Source organism: Vombatus ursinus, unplaced genomic scaffold, assembly GCF_900497805.2.
Source record: "Vombatus ursinus unplaced genomic scaffold, bare-nosed wombat genome assembly UNPS02014832.1, whole genome shotgun sequence".
Lineage (NCBI taxonomy): Eukaryota > Metazoa > Chordata > Mammalia > Diprotodontia > Vombatidae > Vombatus > Vombatus ursinus.
Genome location: NW_020954610.1, coordinates 12,882,843 through 12,905,227, shown reverse-complemented (window position 1 = coordinate 12,905,227; position 22,385 = coordinate 12,882,843). Strand labels below are relative to the sequence as shown.

General features: G+C 37.7%; 1 protein-coding gene across 2 annotated transcripts in view; it reads right to left on the bottom strand.

Moving 5' to 3' along the window:
• LOC114025752 (inversin-like) overlaps positions 1 to 22,385 on the bottom strand; it is a 223,771-nt gene that overhangs the window by 46,266 nt on the left and 155,120 nt on the right. For both annotated transcript variants that reach the window (XM_027839242.1, XM_027839243.1), the window contains exons 8-11: positions 13,361 to 13,532; positions 10,614 to 10,769; positions 6,506 to 6,735; positions 712 to 818 (exon numbers count right to left, since the gene is read on the bottom strand). In XM_027839242.1, the coding sequence (XP_027695043.1) occupies positions 712 to 818; positions 6,506 to 6,735; positions 10,614 to 10,769; positions 13,361 to 13,532 (665 nt within the window). The remainder of the gene's footprint in view (positions 1 to 711; positions 819 to 6,505; positions 6,736 to 10,613; positions 10,770 to 13,360; positions 13,533 to 22,385) is intronic.

Below are 22,385 nucleotides of genomic sequence, written 5' to 3'. Positions count from 1 at the left end.
GTCACTGGTTCATAGGAGGAAGAGTATGTGGGTGGTCTGCCCAGTCTTCCCCATGCAACTAAACACATTCTTTGCATTTTATTTCCAGGTAAACTTTAGTTGTAGATGGGGAGAAGGGTTGGGGGAGGAAGCTCAAATTATCTCCTGGAGAGTAAGGCAGAGAAAAGCAAGAAGAAAAGATATGTGCTTCTCTCCATTTTGGCCTAAGCTTTCCTATTCTTATTGCTTGCTAGCCCATTTAACTGGATGCTACATTATACCTTTTCCTCAATTTTGGTCTGAAAATCTCAAACCCTGACCTTAGTTTTGCTCCCTGGATTCAGAGTAGCCCCACATGCTCTCTTTCTGTACTCAACAAAACTCCCAATCCCCCCACCTCTGATCTGTACATCATACACCCTGTATGGGCCACACCCTGCAGGCCTCTCTTGACTCACAACTGATTGACATTCTGGACCTCTGCTAACTCATTTGTAAACTAAGACAAGACAAGCTGTAACAATCCTGTGGTTCTCAGTTGCCAGTGTAGGCAGAGCTGACCACAGTATTCTCTCACCCCTTGTTCAAGATCTCCTCAGTGTCATTTCAGTTGATGTCAATATCGTTAATTTCTCTTTGACAACATGGAAGCCTATGCTTTTGTTTTTTGGGTTTAATCTAGAAGCATGAGTGTGTATTGAGCAGGTTGGTAGGTCTTCACCAAGATTTTACCTTTCTTCATTGTTTTCCATCTGATTGGGAAAAGCCGCAAAACTGAGTAGCAATTTTATAGCATCTAGGTAGCCGTTGTTACAGGACCAATGCAGCGCTGTTCTGCCCTGTGAACAAAGACAAAAAGCAAACACTCCTAAAGCAAAAGAGTGTTTCGGGTTTTAAAAGAATGTTATTATGCCAACTTAAAAAGATAGATATCTGCATGCATATTCAATTCAAACAGCAGAAACGCTTAGGAGTGGGGGTGAGGGAGGGTGGAGAAGAGAAGGGAGGAATAAAGAAACCAGGTCTCAGAAATACTGCTTTTGATTCAATTGGAAGGAAGGAAGCAAGAATTTATTTTTTTAAATTTTTAAATTTTATTTTTATTTTTAGCAAGCATTTATTAAGCACCTATTATGTGCTAGGAAACAAGCACTAAGAACTTTACAAATATAATCTTATTTGATCCTCATGTAGGCGCTATTATTACCCCCATTTTACAGTTGAGAAAGCTGAGGCAGGCAGAAATTAACTGACTTGTCCAGGATCACAAATCTAGTAAATCTCAGAGGCTGGAATTGAATTTAGGTCTTCCTGAATCTAGGATTAGAGAATTACCTTATCTGAGGGATAGTCTTTTTAAAAAACTCTTGATGACGGCAAATCTTTCCCCTTGGGTCAGTTTCAATTTTGTTTAAATAGCTAAAAGATAGTCAGAGTCAATTTTGGAGAAAAAGGTATGTAGGTAATCAGGCTGGGTAATACTTCTTGGGTCCCACCAAGGTGATACAATAAAGAATGATTTTTCTTACATGACTCCTGAAACTTGCCTTGGTGGCTGGTTTCCCAAAGTGACTACTTGGTTGGAGACCCATGGGATATATAAGCTCACAGATAGGGAATGGAAACTGAATTTGGAATTTGTTATTTGTTGTTCCGTCATTCATATCTAACTCTTTGTGACCCTGTGGACTATATCACAGCAATACTGGGGTCTTCTTGGCAAAGATACTGGGGTGGTTCCATTTCTTTTTCCAGTGGATGAAGGCAAACAGAAGTTAAATGACTTGCCCAGGGTCACACAGCTAGTAAATGTCTAAGGCTGGATTTGAATTCAGATCTTCCTGACTCCAAGCCCTGTGCTCTATCCATCGAACCAACTAGCTGCTCAATTGAGCAAATACCCTCTGCACACGTAGATCAGCACCTTCTCTTCAACTCATACATAGTCTTAGAGCTGCCTAGAGCACTGAAAAGTTGGGTGACTTGCCCAAGGTCACAAAACCAGAATATGTCCAAGGTGAGGTTTAAACTCAAATCTTCCTGGCTTTGAGGCAGCTCTTTCTACTATACCACATTGTCTTTCAAATTCCACTAAGCTTTGGAAAAACAACAACAAAGCACTCATTTTACAATATCACATCCAAGTATGTTCTTTCATTTGACATAATTGACGTGTTTCTGACAGTTCTTGTCAAATATGAGTCGAACAACAGTTGTTAGGTTTTGTTTTGTTTTCTCCCCACTGTCTTCTACTGCAGCCCATTCTCTTCATTTCTGATTGTCCTTTGATGAAAACTTGGACTTTAAGCTTTCCTGTCTCTGAAGGTTTGTCAAAGAGTAAAATGTTTTCTTTGTATAAGCACCATGTGCTTGCACTAATAGTCCAGTTACTACAGCTTTACAATCAACTTTGCTCCCCTTCTATTCTATAGCCACCAGCCTATAGCAGAGATCACGACAAGACTAGAAGCTCCTTGAGGGCAAGGGCTATGCCATCTTTGTATCCATCCCTCACCCTTACAGTGCCTAGTGTGCTTGGCATGGTCACAGTATATGCTCAATAAATATCTGTTGAATGGATGAATGGAGAAAAGATAGGTTACGGGCAGAGCCAAGAGGGCAGATTAAAGGCAGGGACTTGCCTGAGCTCTCCCCCAAACCCCTCCAGATACCTTTAAAAAATACTCTAAACAAATTCTAGAACAGCAGAACCCAAAAAAGATGGAGTAAAACAGCATTCCGGCCCAAGACAATTTAGAAGGTCAACAGGAAAGGTCTGCTGCACCAGGGTGAGGGAGAAGCACAGTCCAGCACAGGCTGTACCAGCACAGACTGGGCCTCAGCAAACCAGGAGCTGGCCTTGGGAGCCACTGAGTCAGTAGTGGCAGCAGCTGCTTCCAGAGCTCTCAGCCCACAGATGATAAAGGGGGTCAGAATGAGATTACAGGGGTCGCTTTGCTCTCACTGAGGCAGTACCCTATTGCTTTACCCATACTCAGATCTGGGTCATGGTACTGGGTGGCAGTCCCAGGGCAAGGAAGAACACTAGCAGAGCAGAGCTTGTAGGCCACAGTGAAGCAGGGACCCTCCTCACAGTTCCAGGGCAGAAAAAATGACCTGTGGTCACTCACAGACCAGAGCACTGGCGAGGAGAGCAGTAAACATCTCTCCTTAGATCATACTACTTGGCAGAACTGAAAGCTTACAGGTCCCTAGAAGTATCTCTGAAAACAGCTGCATAAAACCCCTGAAGCTTGGGACAGTGCACCCTCTACCCTGGAAGCCGAGCCCTACGTTAACAAATAGTTAAAAGTCAAGTAAGAGGCTAGAAATATGAGCAAACAACAGAAAAAACTCTGACTATAGTAAGTTACTATGGTGACAAGGAAGATCAAAACACACACTCAGAAGAAGACAACAAAGTCAAAACTCCTACAACCAAAGCCTCCAAAAAAAATATGAATTGGTCTCAGTCCATGGAAGAGCTCAAAAAGGATTTTGGAAATCAAGTAAGAGAGAAAGAGGAAAAATTGGGAAGAGAAATAAGAATGATTCAAGAAAATAATGAAAAACGAGGCAACCACTTGGTAAAGGAGACATGAAAAAATACTGAAGAAAATAACACCTTAAAAAGCAGACTAGGCCAAATGATAAAAGAGGTTAAAAAAAACAACAATGAAGAGAATAATGCCTTAAAAAACAGAATTAGGGGGCAGCTATACGGCACAGTGGATAAAGCTCCGGCCTTGGAGTGAAGAGGACCTGAGTTCAAATCCGGCCTCAGACACTTGACACTTAATAGCTGTGTGACCCTGGGCAAGTTACTTAAACCCAATTGCCTCACCAAAACAAAAGCAAAAACAATAACAAAAACAAAAACAAACCAAAAAAAAAAACCAGAATTAGTCAAATGGGAAAGGAGGTCCAAAAACTCACTGAAGAAAATAATTCTTTACAAATTAGAATTTAACAAATGGAAGCTAATGACTTTATGAGAAATCAAGAAACAATAAAATAAAACCAAAAGAATGAAAAAATAGAAGACAATGTGAAATATCTCATTGGAAAAAAACAACTGACCTGGAAAATAGATCCAGGAGAGATAATTTAAAATTTTATTAGACTATCTAAAAGCTACAATAAAAAAAAGAGCCTAGACATCATCTTTTAAGAAATTATCAAGAAAACCTGTCTGATATTCTAGAAACAGAAGGTAAAATAGAAATTGAAAGAATCCACTGATCACTTCCTGAAAGAGATCTCAAAAGGAAAACTGCCAGGAATATTATAGCCAAATTCCCAGGTCAAGGAGAAAATATTGCAAGTAGCCAGAAAGAAACAATTCAAGCATTGTGGAGCCACAATAACACAAGATTTAGCAGCTTCTACATTAAAGGATTGGAGGACTTGGAATATGGTATTCTAGAGGGCAAAGGAGCTAGGATTACAACCAAGAATCACCTACCCAGCAAAACTGAGTATAATCCTTCAGGGAGAAAAATAGATATTCAATGAGATAGAGGACTTTCAAGCATTCTTGATGAAAAGACCAGAGCTGAATAGTAAATTTGACTTTCAAATACAAGAATCAAGAGAAGCACAAAAAGGTAAACAGAAAAGGGAAATCAAAAGGGACTTAATCAGGTTAAACTGTTTATATTCCTACATGGGAAGATGATATTTCTAACTCATAGGAACTTTCTCATTATTAGTGCAGTTAGAAGGCGTATATATAGACAGGGCACAGGTGTGAGTTGAATATGAAGGGATAATGTCTTAAAAAATAAAATTAAAGGGTAAAAGAAGAATATACTGGCAGGAAGAGAAAGGAAGGAGTAGAACGGAGTAAGTTATCCCACACAGAAGAGGCAATAAAAAGCTTTTACAGTAGAGGGGAAGGGGGAAGAGGTGACGGGAATGAGTGAACCTTATTTTCATCAGAATTGGCTCAAAGATGGAACAACATACATACGAAATTGGGTACAGAAATCTATCTTACCGTACAAGAAAGTAAAAGGGGAAGAGGATAAGAGAAGGGGGGGAAATGATAGCAGGGAGGGCACATACTCTTTGACTAAAGAGTATTTTGATTCTAGAATCCATCAAGGTATGGTAGATAACCTGCTGGACTTAGAGTCCCAAAGACCCAAGTTTAAGCTTGTATCCTGGGAAAAGTCACTTAACCTGTAGGTGCTTTAGACTTCTCTCAAGGATTTATTGACTAAGTCAGAGAGATTGTGATTTCTATTGCTGGAGGGAGCTCCCACACTGGGAGATCCTCATGCTGACAAAAATCACAGATCCTCCTTTTATTTCCCATTTGGTTATAAAAGCATGCATACCCTTTGACCTAGCAATTCCATTACTAGGTCTGTATCCCAAAAGAGATGAAAAACAAAAAGGAAAAGGACCTATATATACGAAAATATTTACAGCAGCTCTTTTCTGGGGGCAAAGAATTAGAAATTCAGGGGATGCTCATCAACTGGGGAATGGCTGAACAAGTCGTGGTGTGTGATTATGATGGAATGCCATTGTACTATAAGAAATGATGAGCAGGATGCTCTCAGAAAAACCTGGAAAGACTTGCATGAACTGATGCAAAGTGAAATGTACTGTGTACAAAGTAACAGCAATATTGTAGATGATCAGGGGTGAATGACTTAGCTATTCTCAGCAATACAATAATCCAAGACAACTCTGAAGGATTTATGATTAAAAATTCTATTCATCCCTAGAGAAAGAACCAATGGTGTCTGAATACAGATTGAAACATACCTTTTTTCAACTTTTAAAATTTTTCTTGAGACTTTTTATTTTTTGTCCATGTTTTCTTTCACAACATGACTACTTTGGATATGTTTTGCATGACTACACATGTATAACCTATATTGAATTGTTTGCCTTCTCAATGGGGGTAGGGTGGGGAAGGAGAAAGGGACAGAGTTTGGAACTCAAAGTTTTAAAACAAATGTTAAAAATTGTTTTTACATGTAACTGGGGAAAAATAAAATACTAAATGTCAAAAAAAAGATGTCATGACTTGAACATTTTAATGCATATTATATATAACATATGGTCATCTAGGTGGTGCCATAGTGCAGAGTACCAGGCCTGGAGTCAGGAAGACTCATTTTTCTGAGTTCAAATCTGGTCTCAAACACTTCATAGCTGTGTGACCCTGGGCAAGTCACTTAACCCTGTTTGCCTCAGCTTCCTCATCTATAAAATGAGCTAGAGAAGGAAATGGCAAACCATTTCAGTATCTTTGCCAAAAAAAACCCAAATGGGGTCATGAAGAGTGGGACACAACTGAAGTGACTGAATAACAATAACAAATATATAACATCTTATACAATATGGCATCATATAGTCATAATTATAGGTGTATAATTAAAATTATATTATTATATATGACATTTAATTATTCAATTTTTAAAAATTCCTAAGGAAATCTCCAAACATAAGAATGATAAAACAAACTGAATGTATTACAGTAAAAAAAAAAAAAGCACCCAATCCCTACCTCTTTGTCCTGTATGTTAGGGTCTGCATTATTTTCCATGAGTAAAGCCATGCAGTTAATGTAGCCTCCATATGCAGCACACTGCAAGGGGGTTCTTCCTGCATAATCTTGCACATTTGGATTGATTTTATTTTCAATCAATATTTGACAAACATCAGCATTTCCTCCCAGGGCCGCCCAGTGAAGAAGAGAATGGCCATCTTGGTCCACTAGATCGACCCTTGCTCCACCTGTAATGAGAAAGAAAAATGATATTTAACACACCTAATAAGTAGAAAAAAGGAAGTGTGGTATAGGGGATAGAGTACAGGCCTTGGAATCAGGAGGACATGAGTTCAAGTCTCATCTGTGACACCTACTAGCCAACTCACCTAGCAATTCAGCGCCGTGGGCAACTTCTTAAACTATAAGTTGTAGAACAGATGCTAGTCTATATTGGTACAGGGAGTTTCTTCAGCAGAAATTCCTTATGACATTACATATGAAATTCCAGTGACATTATAGGTCCTGTCCAATCATTCCACTTACCCACTCCCACCCCCCAAAAAAGAAAAAAAACAAACCCAGAATTTGGGTTCTTTTTATGGAGGTCATTAGAAAGGAGTGAAAGAGAAACATTAATCAGAAGACTGAATTGGTGAATTCCTACCCCTCAGTAAAATGAAGGTCTGTGTTAAAGATACTGAATAAAATATCATTGTCCCCCATGTGCCAGTTTTCATGTTTATTTCTTTGACTGAAGAGTATTTTGATTCTAGAATCCATCAAGGTATGGTAGATAATCTGCTGAGTTTGGAGTCCCAAAGATCCGACTTCCAGATTGTATTCTGGGAAAAGTCACTTAACCTGTAGGTGCTTTAGACTTCTCTCAAGGATTTATTGACTGAGTCAGAGAGATTGTGATCTCTATTGCTGGAGGGAGTTTCCACACTGGGAGATCCTCATGCTGACAAAAATCACAGATCCTCCTTTTATTTGCATTTAATTTTATTTTGATTTAAAATATGTCTATTAGTCTTAGAGGGCAACTGTGAGGTAAAACCCCAATTTGATTATATTCCCTGTCAGGCCTACACATCTCTCTATGCTATTTGGTGAAAAGCTCTAAACATAAAGGTCTCAGTTGCACCATGCCCCATGAGTGAGCTTAGACTATGTAAAAAGGATAATCACAGCATCTTCCTCACAGGCTGTTGTGAGATTGAGTGGAATAATGTGTGTAAAACTGCCTGTAAACCATAAAGCACTGTATAAATGGAATCATCATCATCATCATCATTATTATCATTATCATTGAAAGGCAACTTGGGACCATGGAAGTAATGACCATACCAGGATTCAAGTCCTTCATGACACATACTGACTGTGTGATCTTGGGCAAATCATTTAATATCTCTGTACTCTAGTGAACTCTCTAAAACTAAGTTTCAGTGAAGGTGCTGACCTACACTTCAGTAGAGGGAGTTTTCTCATCTGGGAGGTCTTTAAACTATTGAAATCACTGGTCCAGTTCCTATTCTTATCCGCATAACAATAGAGATATTATTATACAATAACTTTGGATGTCAACCACATTTAATCAATCAACAAACATTTATTGAGGTCCTACTATGTGCACTGGAGATACAAATACAAAATTATCTTTATTGTTCTACTCCTCTTGTCCCCTGTCTCCCCAATACTGTAACACATATTGAAAAAGAAAACGAAAAAACACCCCACCCAGTTTCTCAGGGGTTTGGCAACATGCAGCTTACCTTCCTGCTGTACACTTTGAGGAATTTAAGCATTTGGTTGTCTAAAAGATCAATCAAACAATGATTTCTTTCCATGTATGCTCACTTAAAATATCAATGGAAAGTCAACAGTCTGAACACAGTATGTGCTCGATAAACTCTTCACAAATGAGTAAATGAAAGTACAGCCTTGCTCTCACCAAGAACTCAAAAAGCTCACAAGACAGCTAGAGGCAATAATGAAAATGGTATTTCTATTTTAAAATCTTGTTTACATTTTGTTAGAAATGTTCAGCTCTGGGTAAGGACTACAGGCTCTGTGTGAAAACGGTTTCTGAATAGCCCTCTTGTGGGAGTTGTCGGTAAAGTTACAGGTTGTAAATGATACTAAGAGAAGAAATTCTGTCAAGTAAAAAGTTGAATCATGACTTCTGAAGTCTCTTCCAATTCTGAGGTTTTAAGAGTCCAAGTATTCTGTAAAGGGTATGACCAATAGGATTCCAGTGATATTTTTCTTCTCTATTTAGTGTGTGTGTGTGTGTGTGTGTGTGAAGACCATTGATGAGGTTTACAAATGATGGGTTGTCTCAGTAATGAATTGATTGTCAAGGTAATTAACACCTTGAAGCTGTGGCTTCAAGGCTAGTCATATGCCTGAACTGCACAGCCTAGGACTTAGCTGGAGATAAACAGCAAATTGGAGATAGAGACATCCAGGGAGGAGAGGGCCCGAATGGAGATTAAGACTTTGTTCCCTGTCATTCTTGGAGCCACAGAGTTCTCTGCACCAGCCACAGGGATATGCATGCCTCCCCTCCAGAGAACTAAGGCAATGGTGGAGCAACGAAGGAGTTTTTAGGACCCAGTAAAAGATGTAACTGAGCACAATAGGAAATAAAGCAATGGTGTGGGAGAGGAAACTTGGACTCTATATTTATTGGTACAGTGAGTCACGTGGATTGTGTACATCTAGAGGAGGGTGTTGGTATCAATCTTCATTGATACCAAGTACTTTCCCTGGTCAAAGAAGCCCACTCAGGGAAACACTATGTGGCAGAAAACGTAGAGATCCTTGAAGTTGGAATAACCTAACACCAGTTTTGAGGACTGTATAGGTCTCTGAGGCCAACTAGAGAGTGAAAGGATATTGCCTTGCCTGTGTACAGGCTTACATATGAGTTTTTTGCTATGTCAAAGCCCCCCAAGATGACCCTCAGAGGCCATCTAGCCCAACTTCTTCATTTTACAGATTAGGAAACTGAGGCTCAGATAAGTTACAGTGAAGTATCCCATATATGCTCAGATTCTATTCTTTCCTTCTCCCTACCCCTCTTCCCCCGCAAAAAAACTCTCTTCTCATAGATATGGAATAGGTTGGGCAAAAATCTTAGCAATTATTCTCTGGTTTTGGTTTTGTTTTTATGGGGGGGGAGCTAGAACTGTGAGTTTGTCAGTATGGGGAACTCCTGGTATGGAAATCCCTTCCTCCAAAGCAGATTGGCAGTTTATTTGCAATGATAATCTTAGAGTTGGGGGGGAAAGGCTGTACCGAGAGGCTAAATTACTTTTCTATGGTCACCCAGCTAGTATGTATCAGAGATAGGGCTTGAAATCAAGTCTTCGTGACTCCAAATTACGCCATCTTGCTTCTTTCCTATGTACAACGAATTATCTGAACTTACTGATGCAATATCATAAAAAGCAATATGTTCCAAATTTATTTTTGCTTTTTCACTTGACGGACACATATTTTATATAAACACACACATTTTACATATACAGGTTAAAGCACTTTGAAATGGTACAATGTTATATATGTGTGTGTTTATATATGTATGTATATATTACAGTGTATATATATGTGTGTGTGAATATACATATATACATATACATATACACATAAATTATATATGCACACATATATAGGTATATATAAATAAAAAACCCATTTCAGGGTGTTTTCACATGTTACAAAGATCTTATTTGATCTTCTCAGCAATCACACGTAATAGGAAGGGCAGGATTTGTCCTATTTCATAGATGAAGAAACTGAGGCCATATTCCTAGCTAGTGGTGGAAGGAGGACTAGAACCCAGATCTCTTGTCTTTTGGTCCCGGTCTACCTAACTCACAGGGTGGTTGAAGGTAAGTAGTTTACAAATCTTCAGGTGGTTCAGAAATATTAATTATTTTGGAATGTTTTGTTTCAAACCATGCATTCAGGAACTCCTGTCTTATGCTATTGATTTCTTCACCAACAAATATTTATAAAGTGCCTACTATGTGCAAGTCAGTGTGTTAGGTTCTGGAGGGTGGTGGTAGTAAAGAGATAAAACAAAAATTAGTTCATCCAGCTCACGTAGCTAACTGACCTTTTATAAGTGTCTGAATCACTTCCTTGTGGCCCATTTCACAGGCTCGGAATAGAGGAGTGTGCTTCATGACGTCTGTAGCATCCACCTGAGCGTGATGGTCCAGTAATAATTTCACAGTGCTGACATGGCCAGAAAGGGCAGCTGCATGTAAAGCTAAGAAAGAAGTGAGAAAGTTACTAATAAAATCATGAGAGGCAGCCTTACTTTCTCATTGGTATAAATATATATATGTATGTATATGTGTATATATATGTGTGTGTGTGTGTGTGTGTGTGTGTGTGTGTATGCATGTATTTTTTACCCTAATTTCCAAATCCAATGGATCTTTATGGTTCCTTATTATCATCTTAGTTACTACCACTTCTCATCTTTTTACTCATGAGTATCACTTAAGAAGTCACTTCCTTCCTTTTCTTTTTCCTTTTTTTATCCTCACTATTCTTGTCTATGTGGTTTTGTTTATTTGAAACATTCACCTCTTTTAAGTTATTATTCACTATCTTTTCTTCCCCCATTATCCTTTAGAAACACAATTTCTTTAGGAGCCGGAATTACACGTAACCCCAAATAGAAAATTGTAAGGCAAAAAAGTCTTAACATATTTCATGGATGTCAAAGACAGAAACAAAGGTCCAATGTATAAAAAAATTCATATTTACCAGTCTTTGTGGTAGCAAAGAACTGTAAACCAAATAGATGCCCATTGATTGGAGAATGGCTAAAAAAACCCAACCACACCAACAACTACAATATATGACTATGATGGAAAACTATTGTGCAATGAGAAATAATAAATATGAGAAACCTAGTGAAACTCGGGAAGATATGTGTGACCTGATGCTAAGTTAAGTAAGTCAAACCAAGAGAATAGTATATGCAACAATGACAACAATGTAAGTGAAATGATCACCAAATGGGAGTTAAACCCCAAGTACTGGCCAAAAACCAACCAAGGTACAAAGAGAAGAAATAACAAAATACACCTTGTCCTCACAAGAGAGAGGTAGAGGACTACAATGGCAAAATATTTTAGGTATTTTGTCATGCAAGGTTTCTGCATGATGATTTTGCTTAATTATTTGGTTTATTTTTTGTCTCCATTTTGCCTCCTGTCTCTGGATAGGACCTGCAATTTTGTTAATGAATGGAACTCCTTCTCCCGATATATATTAGTATCTTCTTAGAAAGTCTTTTAGTCTTGGAGAGTTGCTTTCAGGCACTGACTGGTTAAGCAAATTGCCTAGGGTCACAAACCTAATAGGGATAGGTGGCAGGACTTCAATTTAAGGGCCTAGGCTGACTGTCAATCTACTACCAACTGCGGCTGCCTCAGTCTCTCTTTTAAATTATTCCCTTACTTGTTTTCCTTTGTCATAATCGATGGGGTCAATTTGGAAGTGGGGCAGGAAAGAATTTTGACTGAAAGGCAAAGGGTATCAATTATACTAATTATATATTTAATCAACATTAATGAATAATTAATATATTAATTGTATCAATTAGTTTACGTTTATATATATATTTAAAAACAATCCCACTTCAACACAGATATTTGCCAAAAATATCTTGAAGAACAGAAGACTAAATCTGGAATGGACTGTGAAGGTCATCTAGTCCCCATTTTACAGATGAGGAAAATGAATCCCAGAGATGGGAAATAACTTTCCTAAGGTCAGACTTTTAATTACTGTTAGAGGTAGGACTAGAACCTCTATCATTTGACTCCAAGTTCAATTTTCCGCTGCAATGCTTTATACATACTATGTGGGAACTGTTCCAAGTATTATTTTAAAATTTCCCTTTAAAGTCTGCTCTGAAGCTATGAACAGCATATAAAATCTGGGACAGAGTCACAAACTTTTGACTGGTATTCTTGGCTGGCTTATCAAATAAACTTCTTAAGGGTAGGGGTTGTTTAGTTTTTTTTATGTTTATATCCCAGTGTTTAGCACATAGTTGGCATTTAATAAATGCTTATTGATTGATTTGTAGAGCTACAGGTTTTGGAATAAAGGAGAGAGCCAGGGGAGAATTTTTTTTTTTGACAGGGTTATGAGGGTTTGGTGATCTTGGGCGATACTTACTATGCTTATGTGTATATGTGTACATTTGTGTTTTCCCAGGGGAATTCTTGTACTATGCAGTGAGTTGCCTTAAGTCTTGGTCACGGAAAAGAGCCAGTACTAATTGTGTCCTCTGCAACACCTTCTAATCCTCCCACTTTTCTCCTGGATGTGCTTGTTTCAGGTATTAAGGGACCCTAACATAATATTAAGGGACCCTAACAGCTAACATGGGGCTATGACACCAGAGAATGTTTTGACAGATTTGTTGTTGTTCAATCTTTTTTTTAACTGTTTTCTACTCTTCATTACCCCATTTGCGGTTTTCTTGGTAAGGATACTGGAGTGATTTGCCATTTCCTTCTCCAGTTCATTTTGCAGATGAGGCAAACAAGGTTAAGTGACTTGCCTAGGGTCACACAGCTAGTGTCTGTGGTCAGATTTAAATTCAGGAAGATTAATCTTCCCAATTCCCAGCCCAGTGCTCTATCCACTGTGCCACCTAGTTGCCTTTTGATAGATACCTTACTCAGGGGACCTACAAAGAAGGCAGGTTTATATTTAGAAGTTAGGGGCCAGGTAAACTTCCCTGGAAAATGACAATTATGGCATGTTCACTCAGTCCAAAGGTATTACACTTCTTCATTATTTTCTTTTCTCATCCAATCCATAAGTTCTTACCTGTACCTCCATATTTGTCTGTCATGTTGATATCAATGTCCAATTTTAAGCTCAGCATTGTCCGAAGGACATCATCACTGCCTTTTCCCGCTGCCCACATAAAGGATGTCCTTCCCTCGAGGTCTGAATCATCCTTCACAGAGGGATGTTTCAAAAACACTTCCACTGTCTCCTGTAAGAAAACTTCACTGAGTGAGCATTTAACATAATTGCTTTGTTATGACAAAAAAAGTTATGCAGTATACAATGTGAATACTTTTCTTAAGGGTCTCCCTCTCTTTTTTTTTCCCCTTTATCAACCACAAATTCTATTAAGAGTTATAATCCTTAATACCTATACTGTACTGTATGTGATAGACTAGGGCAGGTGTGGCCCTCTAGGTCCTCTAGTGTGGCCCTTTGACTGAATCCAAACTTCACAGAATAAATCCCCTTAATAAAAGGATTTGTTCTGTGAAGTTTGGATTCAGTCAAAAGGTCGCACCCAAGCACCCAGAAGGCCACATGTGGCCTCCAGGCCTCAGCTTCCCCACCCCTGGACTAGAATTTTCCTATTTTCCTACAATAAGGAAAAGGCAACAAAGTTGTCCCTGGGACTTGAATGGCCTGTACTACCCTTGATGCAGTATCCTGGTTACCTAATGTCAGAAAAGATCCCATTTACTGGGAATCGGGGCCCCTCTGGCTTGGTAGATTTGGGAAGACTATGAGAGTCATGTTACCCTGTCCTGTTACCAGATACAGTTCCATAGAGGGGGTGCTGCTTCCAGAGAAGTTAAGTGCCATCGTATTCTTGTTGCATATCCTTGCTGTGTTAGGATAAAATAAATCTCCTTTTGTTATTGTAAATGCCTCATTTTGTACCAACATGGGACAAAATGGTAGTTAACACCCCTTATATTATACTGTACTATGCTACACTATTCTGGTGGTATGCTGTAGTGAATAGGGAAGTGGCCTCAAAGCGAGAACTAGGTTTAAGACTTCCCTTGGAAACATACTGGTTGTATACCCTGGGGCAAGTTACAAACTCTCAGTGCTCTAAGAAACTAAGGTGGTTCTCACCCTTTCTGATCTCAGGCCCCCCTTACACTTTTAAATATTACTGAAGACTCACTAAAGAGCTTTTGTTTATATGAGCTATATCTATCAGTATGTATTATATTGGAAATTAAAACATCTTGGTATTATTATGAAAAGTTTTGACCTCATAGACACTACTTTATGAGTTGCAGAGAAGGTGCATACCTGTTCTGGTGGAGAGAATTTCCTTACCTACAAGTTCCCTATTCCACAAATCTAGTCCTTACTCCTATTTATATCACACCATAAATCTCTGTAGCATTTTTCAAGCATTAGTTACTCCCCTCACTCAAAATCCTAGTGTTAAGCATCTGTAAAGAAGGCAAATGGATATAGTTAAAAGAACACTGGACCTCAAATCAGGAGAGATAGATTCAGATCTTGCCTCTTCTACTAACTAGGCTGCTGACCTTGTATAGTTCACTTCCTCTTTCTGGGCCCTAGTTACCTTCTCTGTAAAAATGAGAGTTGGATTAAATGACCACAAAGGTACTTTCCGCTTGCTTTAAACACCAGGAATCTAAGATTTAAGAAGCATCATTCCTGATCATGGGTGGGGAAATAAGATCAAACAACAGTTCATAGAATCATAGACTATCAGATTTGGAAGGGTCCTCAGAGGCCATACAAGCCAACCCAGATCTGAAAAAGAATCCTCCCAATAGCACACCTGACATGTGGTCATCCAAGTGAGAGCCACATGAAACAAGCCATTTTACTTTTAGGCCGATCCAATTATTAGAAATTGAAGGACTCAAGGAATAATCAGTGTGTCACAGATAACTGTAGTAAGCCCCCCTACACTCAAAGATGCTTAGTGAGCACCAATTTCAGGCATATAGGGCAATAATGAAATATCCCAATGGGAAACAATTCTCAGCAGCACTGAATGAGTCATTTGAGCTTTAGGCTAGAGACGTTTAAAGCTTCACTAAGACTTTTATGTGTATACACACACACACACACACACACACAGAGCTATACTTTAGTAATTCAATACTTCAGAGAATCGATGATTTCATTAGTGAGGGTATTCCCTCCATTGGGAGAAGATGGCAGCCAACTCACAGCTTTTAATTCTTGTCCATATTCTTCCACAAATCCTTGACTGGATCTATCCAATATCCTTCCTCTAGGTCTTTAAACATTCCATGGGTACTGCTACAACACCCAGGCTGTCTGACTAATTATTATTCTTTGTTCTCTACGATTGGTCCACCTTTTCGTGGTCATACATCCCCTCAACAATATTCTATACCTCACTTAATGTACAGGTCATTCTTGGAACCACGTGGCAGCTTATGTGTCTTTGGGTCACTTCTGCTTCCTGACTTCTTTCAAATCTCAACTGAAGTTCCACCTTCTAAAAGCAAGATTTTCCCACCCCCTTTTAATCTTCGGGCCTTCCTTCTGAGAAGGTTTCCAATTGATCTTATCTATATCTTGGTCGCACATAGTTGTTTGTATGTTGTCTCCCTCATTAGACTGAGTTTCTTGAGGACAAGGGGCTCATTTTGTTTTTGTTTTTTGCTTTTCTTTATATCCCTAGAGCTTGGGACAGTGACTGGCCCATAATATGTACTTGATAAATTTGAGCCTGAAACTTCAATTCTTCAGACTTATGGTGTTCCAAGATTTGTAGCTATGCAGCATCACTGGACTGGGAGAACATTTGTGTTAAAAACATAAGTTTTTGTGCTGTGGAATAACTTGGGAACGTTAAAGTTATTGTAGTTTCCTAAATGTAATCTAACCTGCTCTCCTTTTCCCATTCAGTTCTGGATACAACCCCCTTATCTATGTACAATGCCTGACCCAAACTAACTCAATGGACTGGCTTTCCAACTGCATGTCATAGTGTGGATAAAAGTCTTTTTCATCCATTTAGTTTTTCCTGAATGGATTTTTGGTTGCACTCTTTTTAGAAATCATGTATAACATTGAGGAGGCCCATGAATGTTCTGGGCCTTGATGCAATTAACATAATCTTATTGTAAAGTGAAGCACCTATAGGACTCATTGCCTGTGTGACCTTGGACAAATCACTTCATCTTTATGGGCCTCAGTTTCCTCATCTGCAAAATGAGGATTTTGGGCTAGTTGACTTCTAAGGTCCCTTTCATCATGGGATCATGATCCTACAACACCATCTATTGCAGGAGTTCTTAACCTTCTTTTTTTTTCCATCATGGACCCTTTTGGAAGTCTTGTGAAGTCTAAGGACTCTTTCTCAGAATCAGATTTTTGAAAACATAAAATAAAATATGAAAGTTACAGAGGAAATAAATTATAATGAAATATAGCTATCAAAATATTTTAAGTAAACTAAATCTATGGATGATAGATTAAGATCCTCAACTCCAAAGTGAATCCCACTTCCATTTGGACTTTGTACATGAAAGCCTCTATTACAATAGTGAACCCTTTAGGTGAGCATATATGGTTTCATTTTATGTCTCACTTGATGTTAATAATCAGAGAATCACAGCAACAGCTATGTGGTTGCATTTATCAAGGGATCTTTCATGATCTTAACTTATCCATGATGGCCTCCATAATGGGGAGGAACCTTTAAAATTATATTTTACTCTATCAAATCAAATGCCTTTTTCATATATGATCAACAACAACAAAAAATACACACACAAACATAGTTTCTTTACCTTTCAGTCAATTATGTGACTGTAAAAGATGTGGACTTTTGAAGAAAACACTTATATAATATAATATTAATGTAATGATATAATAGTATGAAGAATATTTATATAATAAATTATTTATCTCGGTTGTAGAGGAAGGATAATTTTTTAAATTCACAAACAGAAGGGATTGTTCAGTACAAAATAGATGTGCTTTATGGAGTGAAATAAATAATAATGGCTGACATCTACGTAGTGCTTTAAAGTTTGCTAAGTGCTTCATACATACCATCTCATCTGATATTTATAATAACCTTGTGAGGTAGAGGCTATTATTATACTCATTATGCAGATGAGGAAATTGAGGCTGAGAGAAGTTAAATGACTCTTCTAGGGTCATACATCTAGTAAACTTTTGAGGGCACATTTAAACTCACACAGGTGTTCCTGACTGAAAGTCCAATACCAGATCACTTAGCTGCCACTAAAACTGCTTCATATGAAAAAAACAACCACCAGATAATTTAAAGAAATAGTAGATTGGAAAAATTTGTGACACATGATCAACTAAAAATTTGTCATTTTAAACATGCAAGTTATCATTAAAAAGTCACAGTGGTAATTCTCAGACCATAATGAGTAAGTGGTCAAAGGATATGAATAATTTTCAAAAGATGAAATAGAAATTAATAGTTATTTGAAAAAGTACCCAAATTTACTAATAATCAAAGAGATGTAAATTAAAACACCTTTGAAGTTGCCACCTCATATCTACCAAATGAACACAGATAATTAAAGCACCAAAATTCAGGGCTGGTGAGGTTGTGGAAGAACAGGTATAAAAAGAAATTCTAGAATTACTGCTAGAATTTCAAACTTGTAAAATGTTTTTGGGTGAGCAATCTGGCAGGACATAATAGGATTTTAAAAAATAATCATATCATCTGACCTACAAGTCATGGTTCATTAATATGATGGAAAATAATGCAGTTAAGTACCAACATGTATGAGGATCAAAAAAGAAAACTGGAAAAATCCATATGAAATAATACAAAGTGAAAACACAGAACCAAAAGAATGGGATATGCACTAACTACAATCACATAAGATGAAAAATTAATGAGAACGAATAGACAAAAAATCCTGATGAGGACTGAAACTGAAAATTTATTATGATATTTTCTGCACTGAAATGAATTAAATCAAATGTAATTAGTTACAAAGCAAGTTTGGTTGGTTGTATTGATGTTTGACATTAATCTTTTAACAAAATATTTAAAAATGAGGTAGTCTACTGTACAAAATTGTTTGCAAAAGCCTGTTTACTTCTCATATTTCCATTAGTTATGTGTGTTTAGATAATTCTCATAAAGATTTTATAAAGATGGAAGATAGGAATAAGACTTGATAGTTAATAATATCACCTTTTGGGGGACATTAATATTATTATTATTATTATAATAAAAGTAATTATAAATAATTAATAAAATATTAAGATTTCTCTGTCGCCACCCCAATTCTTATGATATTTGGAAAAATTCTCTTTCAATGCTTTTTATATTGTTTTATCTCCCATCTAGTTTTCTTTAGTGTGTCCTTGGTCTAGTCTGGCTTCTTTTCTTGATTTCATTGTATTTTGTGCTATTTCTATCTATTCTTCGAGGCTGAGGTATTAAGAGCTCAAATGAGGTAGTTTCATTGGCACTGGTGATAAAAATAGGTAACTATGGAAACACTGACAAATTTGCTCCACTTTACATCTATTTGTTCTCTTACTAGTTTTATCTATGAGTGCTCTTAACATGCTGTGACTTAAATTGGCCTCACACCAAGCTCTCTACAGACTTGTGATTGCTTCCACCACCATTTTATAAGGTAATACTGCTCATAATTTCTGACATCCTCTTTGTAGCATTTTATAAGCAAATTCTTATTTTAAACTGTTGTTGCTGGTATGGAACAGGCACATCATAAAAGCATGTTGACTGGTTAATTGATTAGTTGAAATCTCTCTCCCCTCCTTCATAAGGGGATCAAACATTTGCTGGCTAATGTACTTTCTGGGTTCTTTCAGGTTGTTTATTGTGGCAAGTGATTCCTCAGGAAATGATGCCTCCTTTTATTTCCATTTTTTGGGTCTAACTCTGATAGTTGATACTGTTGTCCTGGATGCAACAGATATCTATATCTTTGTTTCTGGTTTGACATTATCTAGCTGGTGAATAGTCTAACTGCATATATATATATATATATATATATATACACAGATATATATACACATACATATGCATATATATATATATATATTACCAATACTTTTAATTAAATTGCAGTTGATTTCCTGTTTGCTGGTGCTATTTAGTGCTTCCTGTGTCCAGTACTCTTTGACTCTCTAGAAGAAAGTATTCATGATACATACGAAGCCTCTGTTGAACTGGATGTCTTTTCTGAGAAGACTTATCCAGATCATCCTTCATTTAATTCCATTCTCTTAAGTTCTAGATTATAATCGATCAGTGTCCCTGGATAATTTCCTTTTGAGTTTCCTTCTTGCTCACATAGATTGAGCTAGGAAATCATTAATGTTGTTCTATAATAAAGTGAAATGCTAGGCTATATCTTAGCCCAGACAAGATAGTCACAATCAACCTAGGAGGCAAAATTGCTAGAATACTTGACCAATCATGAAACCTCCAAATCATAAAAGGCAAATGGCTGTATCTTCTTTGACAGTTTTCATCCCCCTTAGTGGGGATAGAGAACAAAAGTGACCAGGGAAGTACAAGGAGCTATCCAGAGATCAGTAGCAGGGAGAAGCATAGTTGGTAATTAGATCTGATTAGAAAAATTGACTTAAGCTGAGGAAGTAGCTTCTGTTTGTAGTAGGTTGGGGCAGCAATGATTGTACTTCTGCCCTTGCCTTAATTTCTTATCCTTTCATAAAATATGTTGCTCTGTTGTTTTTCAGTCATATCCTATTCTTTGTGACCACATTTAGAGTTTTCTTGGCAAAGATCCAAGAGTAGTTTGCCACTTCCTTCTCCAGCTCATTTTATAGATGAGGAAACTGAGGCAAATAGTTAAGTGACTTGCCCAGGGTCACGCAGCTAGAAGTGTCTTAGGCCAGATTTGAACTCAGAGAGATGAGTCTTCCTGACTCCAGGCCCCATACTCTATTCACTGCCATCTAGCTGCTCCTTTATAAAATATAATTGATATTAATTGGTTAATTGATATTGAGGAGAGATCAACTGGTCAATTGTTATTGGGGAGATGTTAATGGGTTGTTTGACAATGCGGGAAACACACTAGATAAGGGCTCATAAACTGGTCCCTGGTCTCTCAGGGTTACCCCTAGAATCCTGATGGGAGGTGTAGCTAGCCATGCCCTATGGACATGACCTCTCAATATGTATAGAATTTGGGAAAGTGAGCCTTAGAGCCTATTAATACACCTTTATGATTTCCAAATTATAGACCAGTTAGCTTGCTGGACAGTCATTCAAAATTTTACCCAGTTGTCTCTTCTGTATATACTGCAAGACTAGGTTTCTCAAAACAATATTTTGGATGACTCTAAGAAAGTTCAGACCCAGCTGCTCTATTGTTGATTATTGCTTTAGCCTCCTTCATCTCAACAAATAATCCAGGCAGCACAATTTAAGAGTATCACAATATTCATTTACATATCAGGAACCTTCCATAAGTCAAACAGAACTGCACTCTACATCCTAGACCAGGTGTGGGGAACCTGTGGCCTTGAGGCCACATGTGGTCCTCTAGGTCCTCAAATGTGGCCCCTGAATTCAAACTTCAATTTGTTCTGTGAAGTTTGGATTCAGACAAAGGGCCACACCAGGGCTATCAACTGGTCCACCTAGCTGCCCCTGTTAATGCTTTAGATGAGTTTTTATCAACCTCTTACAACTCTATTTGGAATAGGCAGGAATTAAATGAAGCAATCTCCATCTTAAATGTAAAACAGAGCTGTTGGTATAATGGGTAGAGGACTGGACTTGGAGTACAGAAGCCCTGGGTTCAAATCCTGCCTTTAATACTCATTAGCTGCGTGACCCTGTGCAAGTCACATAAACTCTCCAAGTTTCGTTTTCATCATCTTTAAAATGAGAGTGTTGAACTAGATGGCCTCCAACGTCCCTTTCAGCTCCAAATCTAAGATCCGATGAATTAAACAGAGAAATGAGAACACAGAATGCTTACAAAATCTCTGCCATAAGAAGGAAGAGCATCAAATTATCATGCAAGGATTATGCGTGTTAAGGTTTGAAAAGGTACGTAAACTACTTGTAATCTTTTAATTCTGCTTACTCAGGCACACATAACAAGTGATTGGATCCCTTATTAAAGAAATTTGTTGTAGGCCATGGGATTTTTGTCCCTAATCAACAGAATAACTAACCATGATTCTATTACACTCACGATGAGACACACTGCACATCTCTAGAGAGAGAGCTGATGGACTTATGGACTGTGGGTGCAAATATATCTGTGCATGTGTATATATATATATACATATAAAACATATATGTCCATATAGACATATATACACAGAGACAGTTCTTGCTTTACATAAGTGGATCATTCTTCAGGCCTCTACGTTTTTACATAATGCAAATTTGTCCCCATCCACCTGCTTCACTTAGCCTATATAACAAAGGCATACACAAAATAAAACCTTTACACAAGTCATAAAATGTAGACATATTAAATACTGCTCCTTGATAATAAACAGAATTATGGAATGAAAGGTAAAGTTAATGATAAAGAATGCACAGTACTGCAAAGTTAACATAGGTGTGAAGTATGTTCTCCTGATTCTGCTCATTTTGCTCTTCATTATTTCATGCAAGTCTTTCCATGTCTAAGATCATTGAGCTCATCATTTCTTAGAGCACAGTAGTATTCCACCACAATCATATACTACAACTTGTTCAGCCATTCCCCAACTGATGGGCATCCCAGCAATTTCCAGTTCTTTGCCACCACAAAGAGAGCTGCCATAAACATTTTAGAACATATAGGTTCTTTTCCTTTTTCTCTAATCATCTTTGGAAATAGACCTAGTAGTGGTATTGTCCCCACTCACTGCACCAGCTTTTATTCACTGGTGGTTGGTTGCACAACTTTTTTTAATGACACTATCGAGAGATGTTCAGACAGTGGCGCTCTTTTTTTCCCTCGTATATCTGATAATAGCAAACAATGTTATGATTTAGAATTCTTCACATAAAGTCAAATTTGCATAATGCTCACTTACATAAAGTGAGAACATATAGTATATA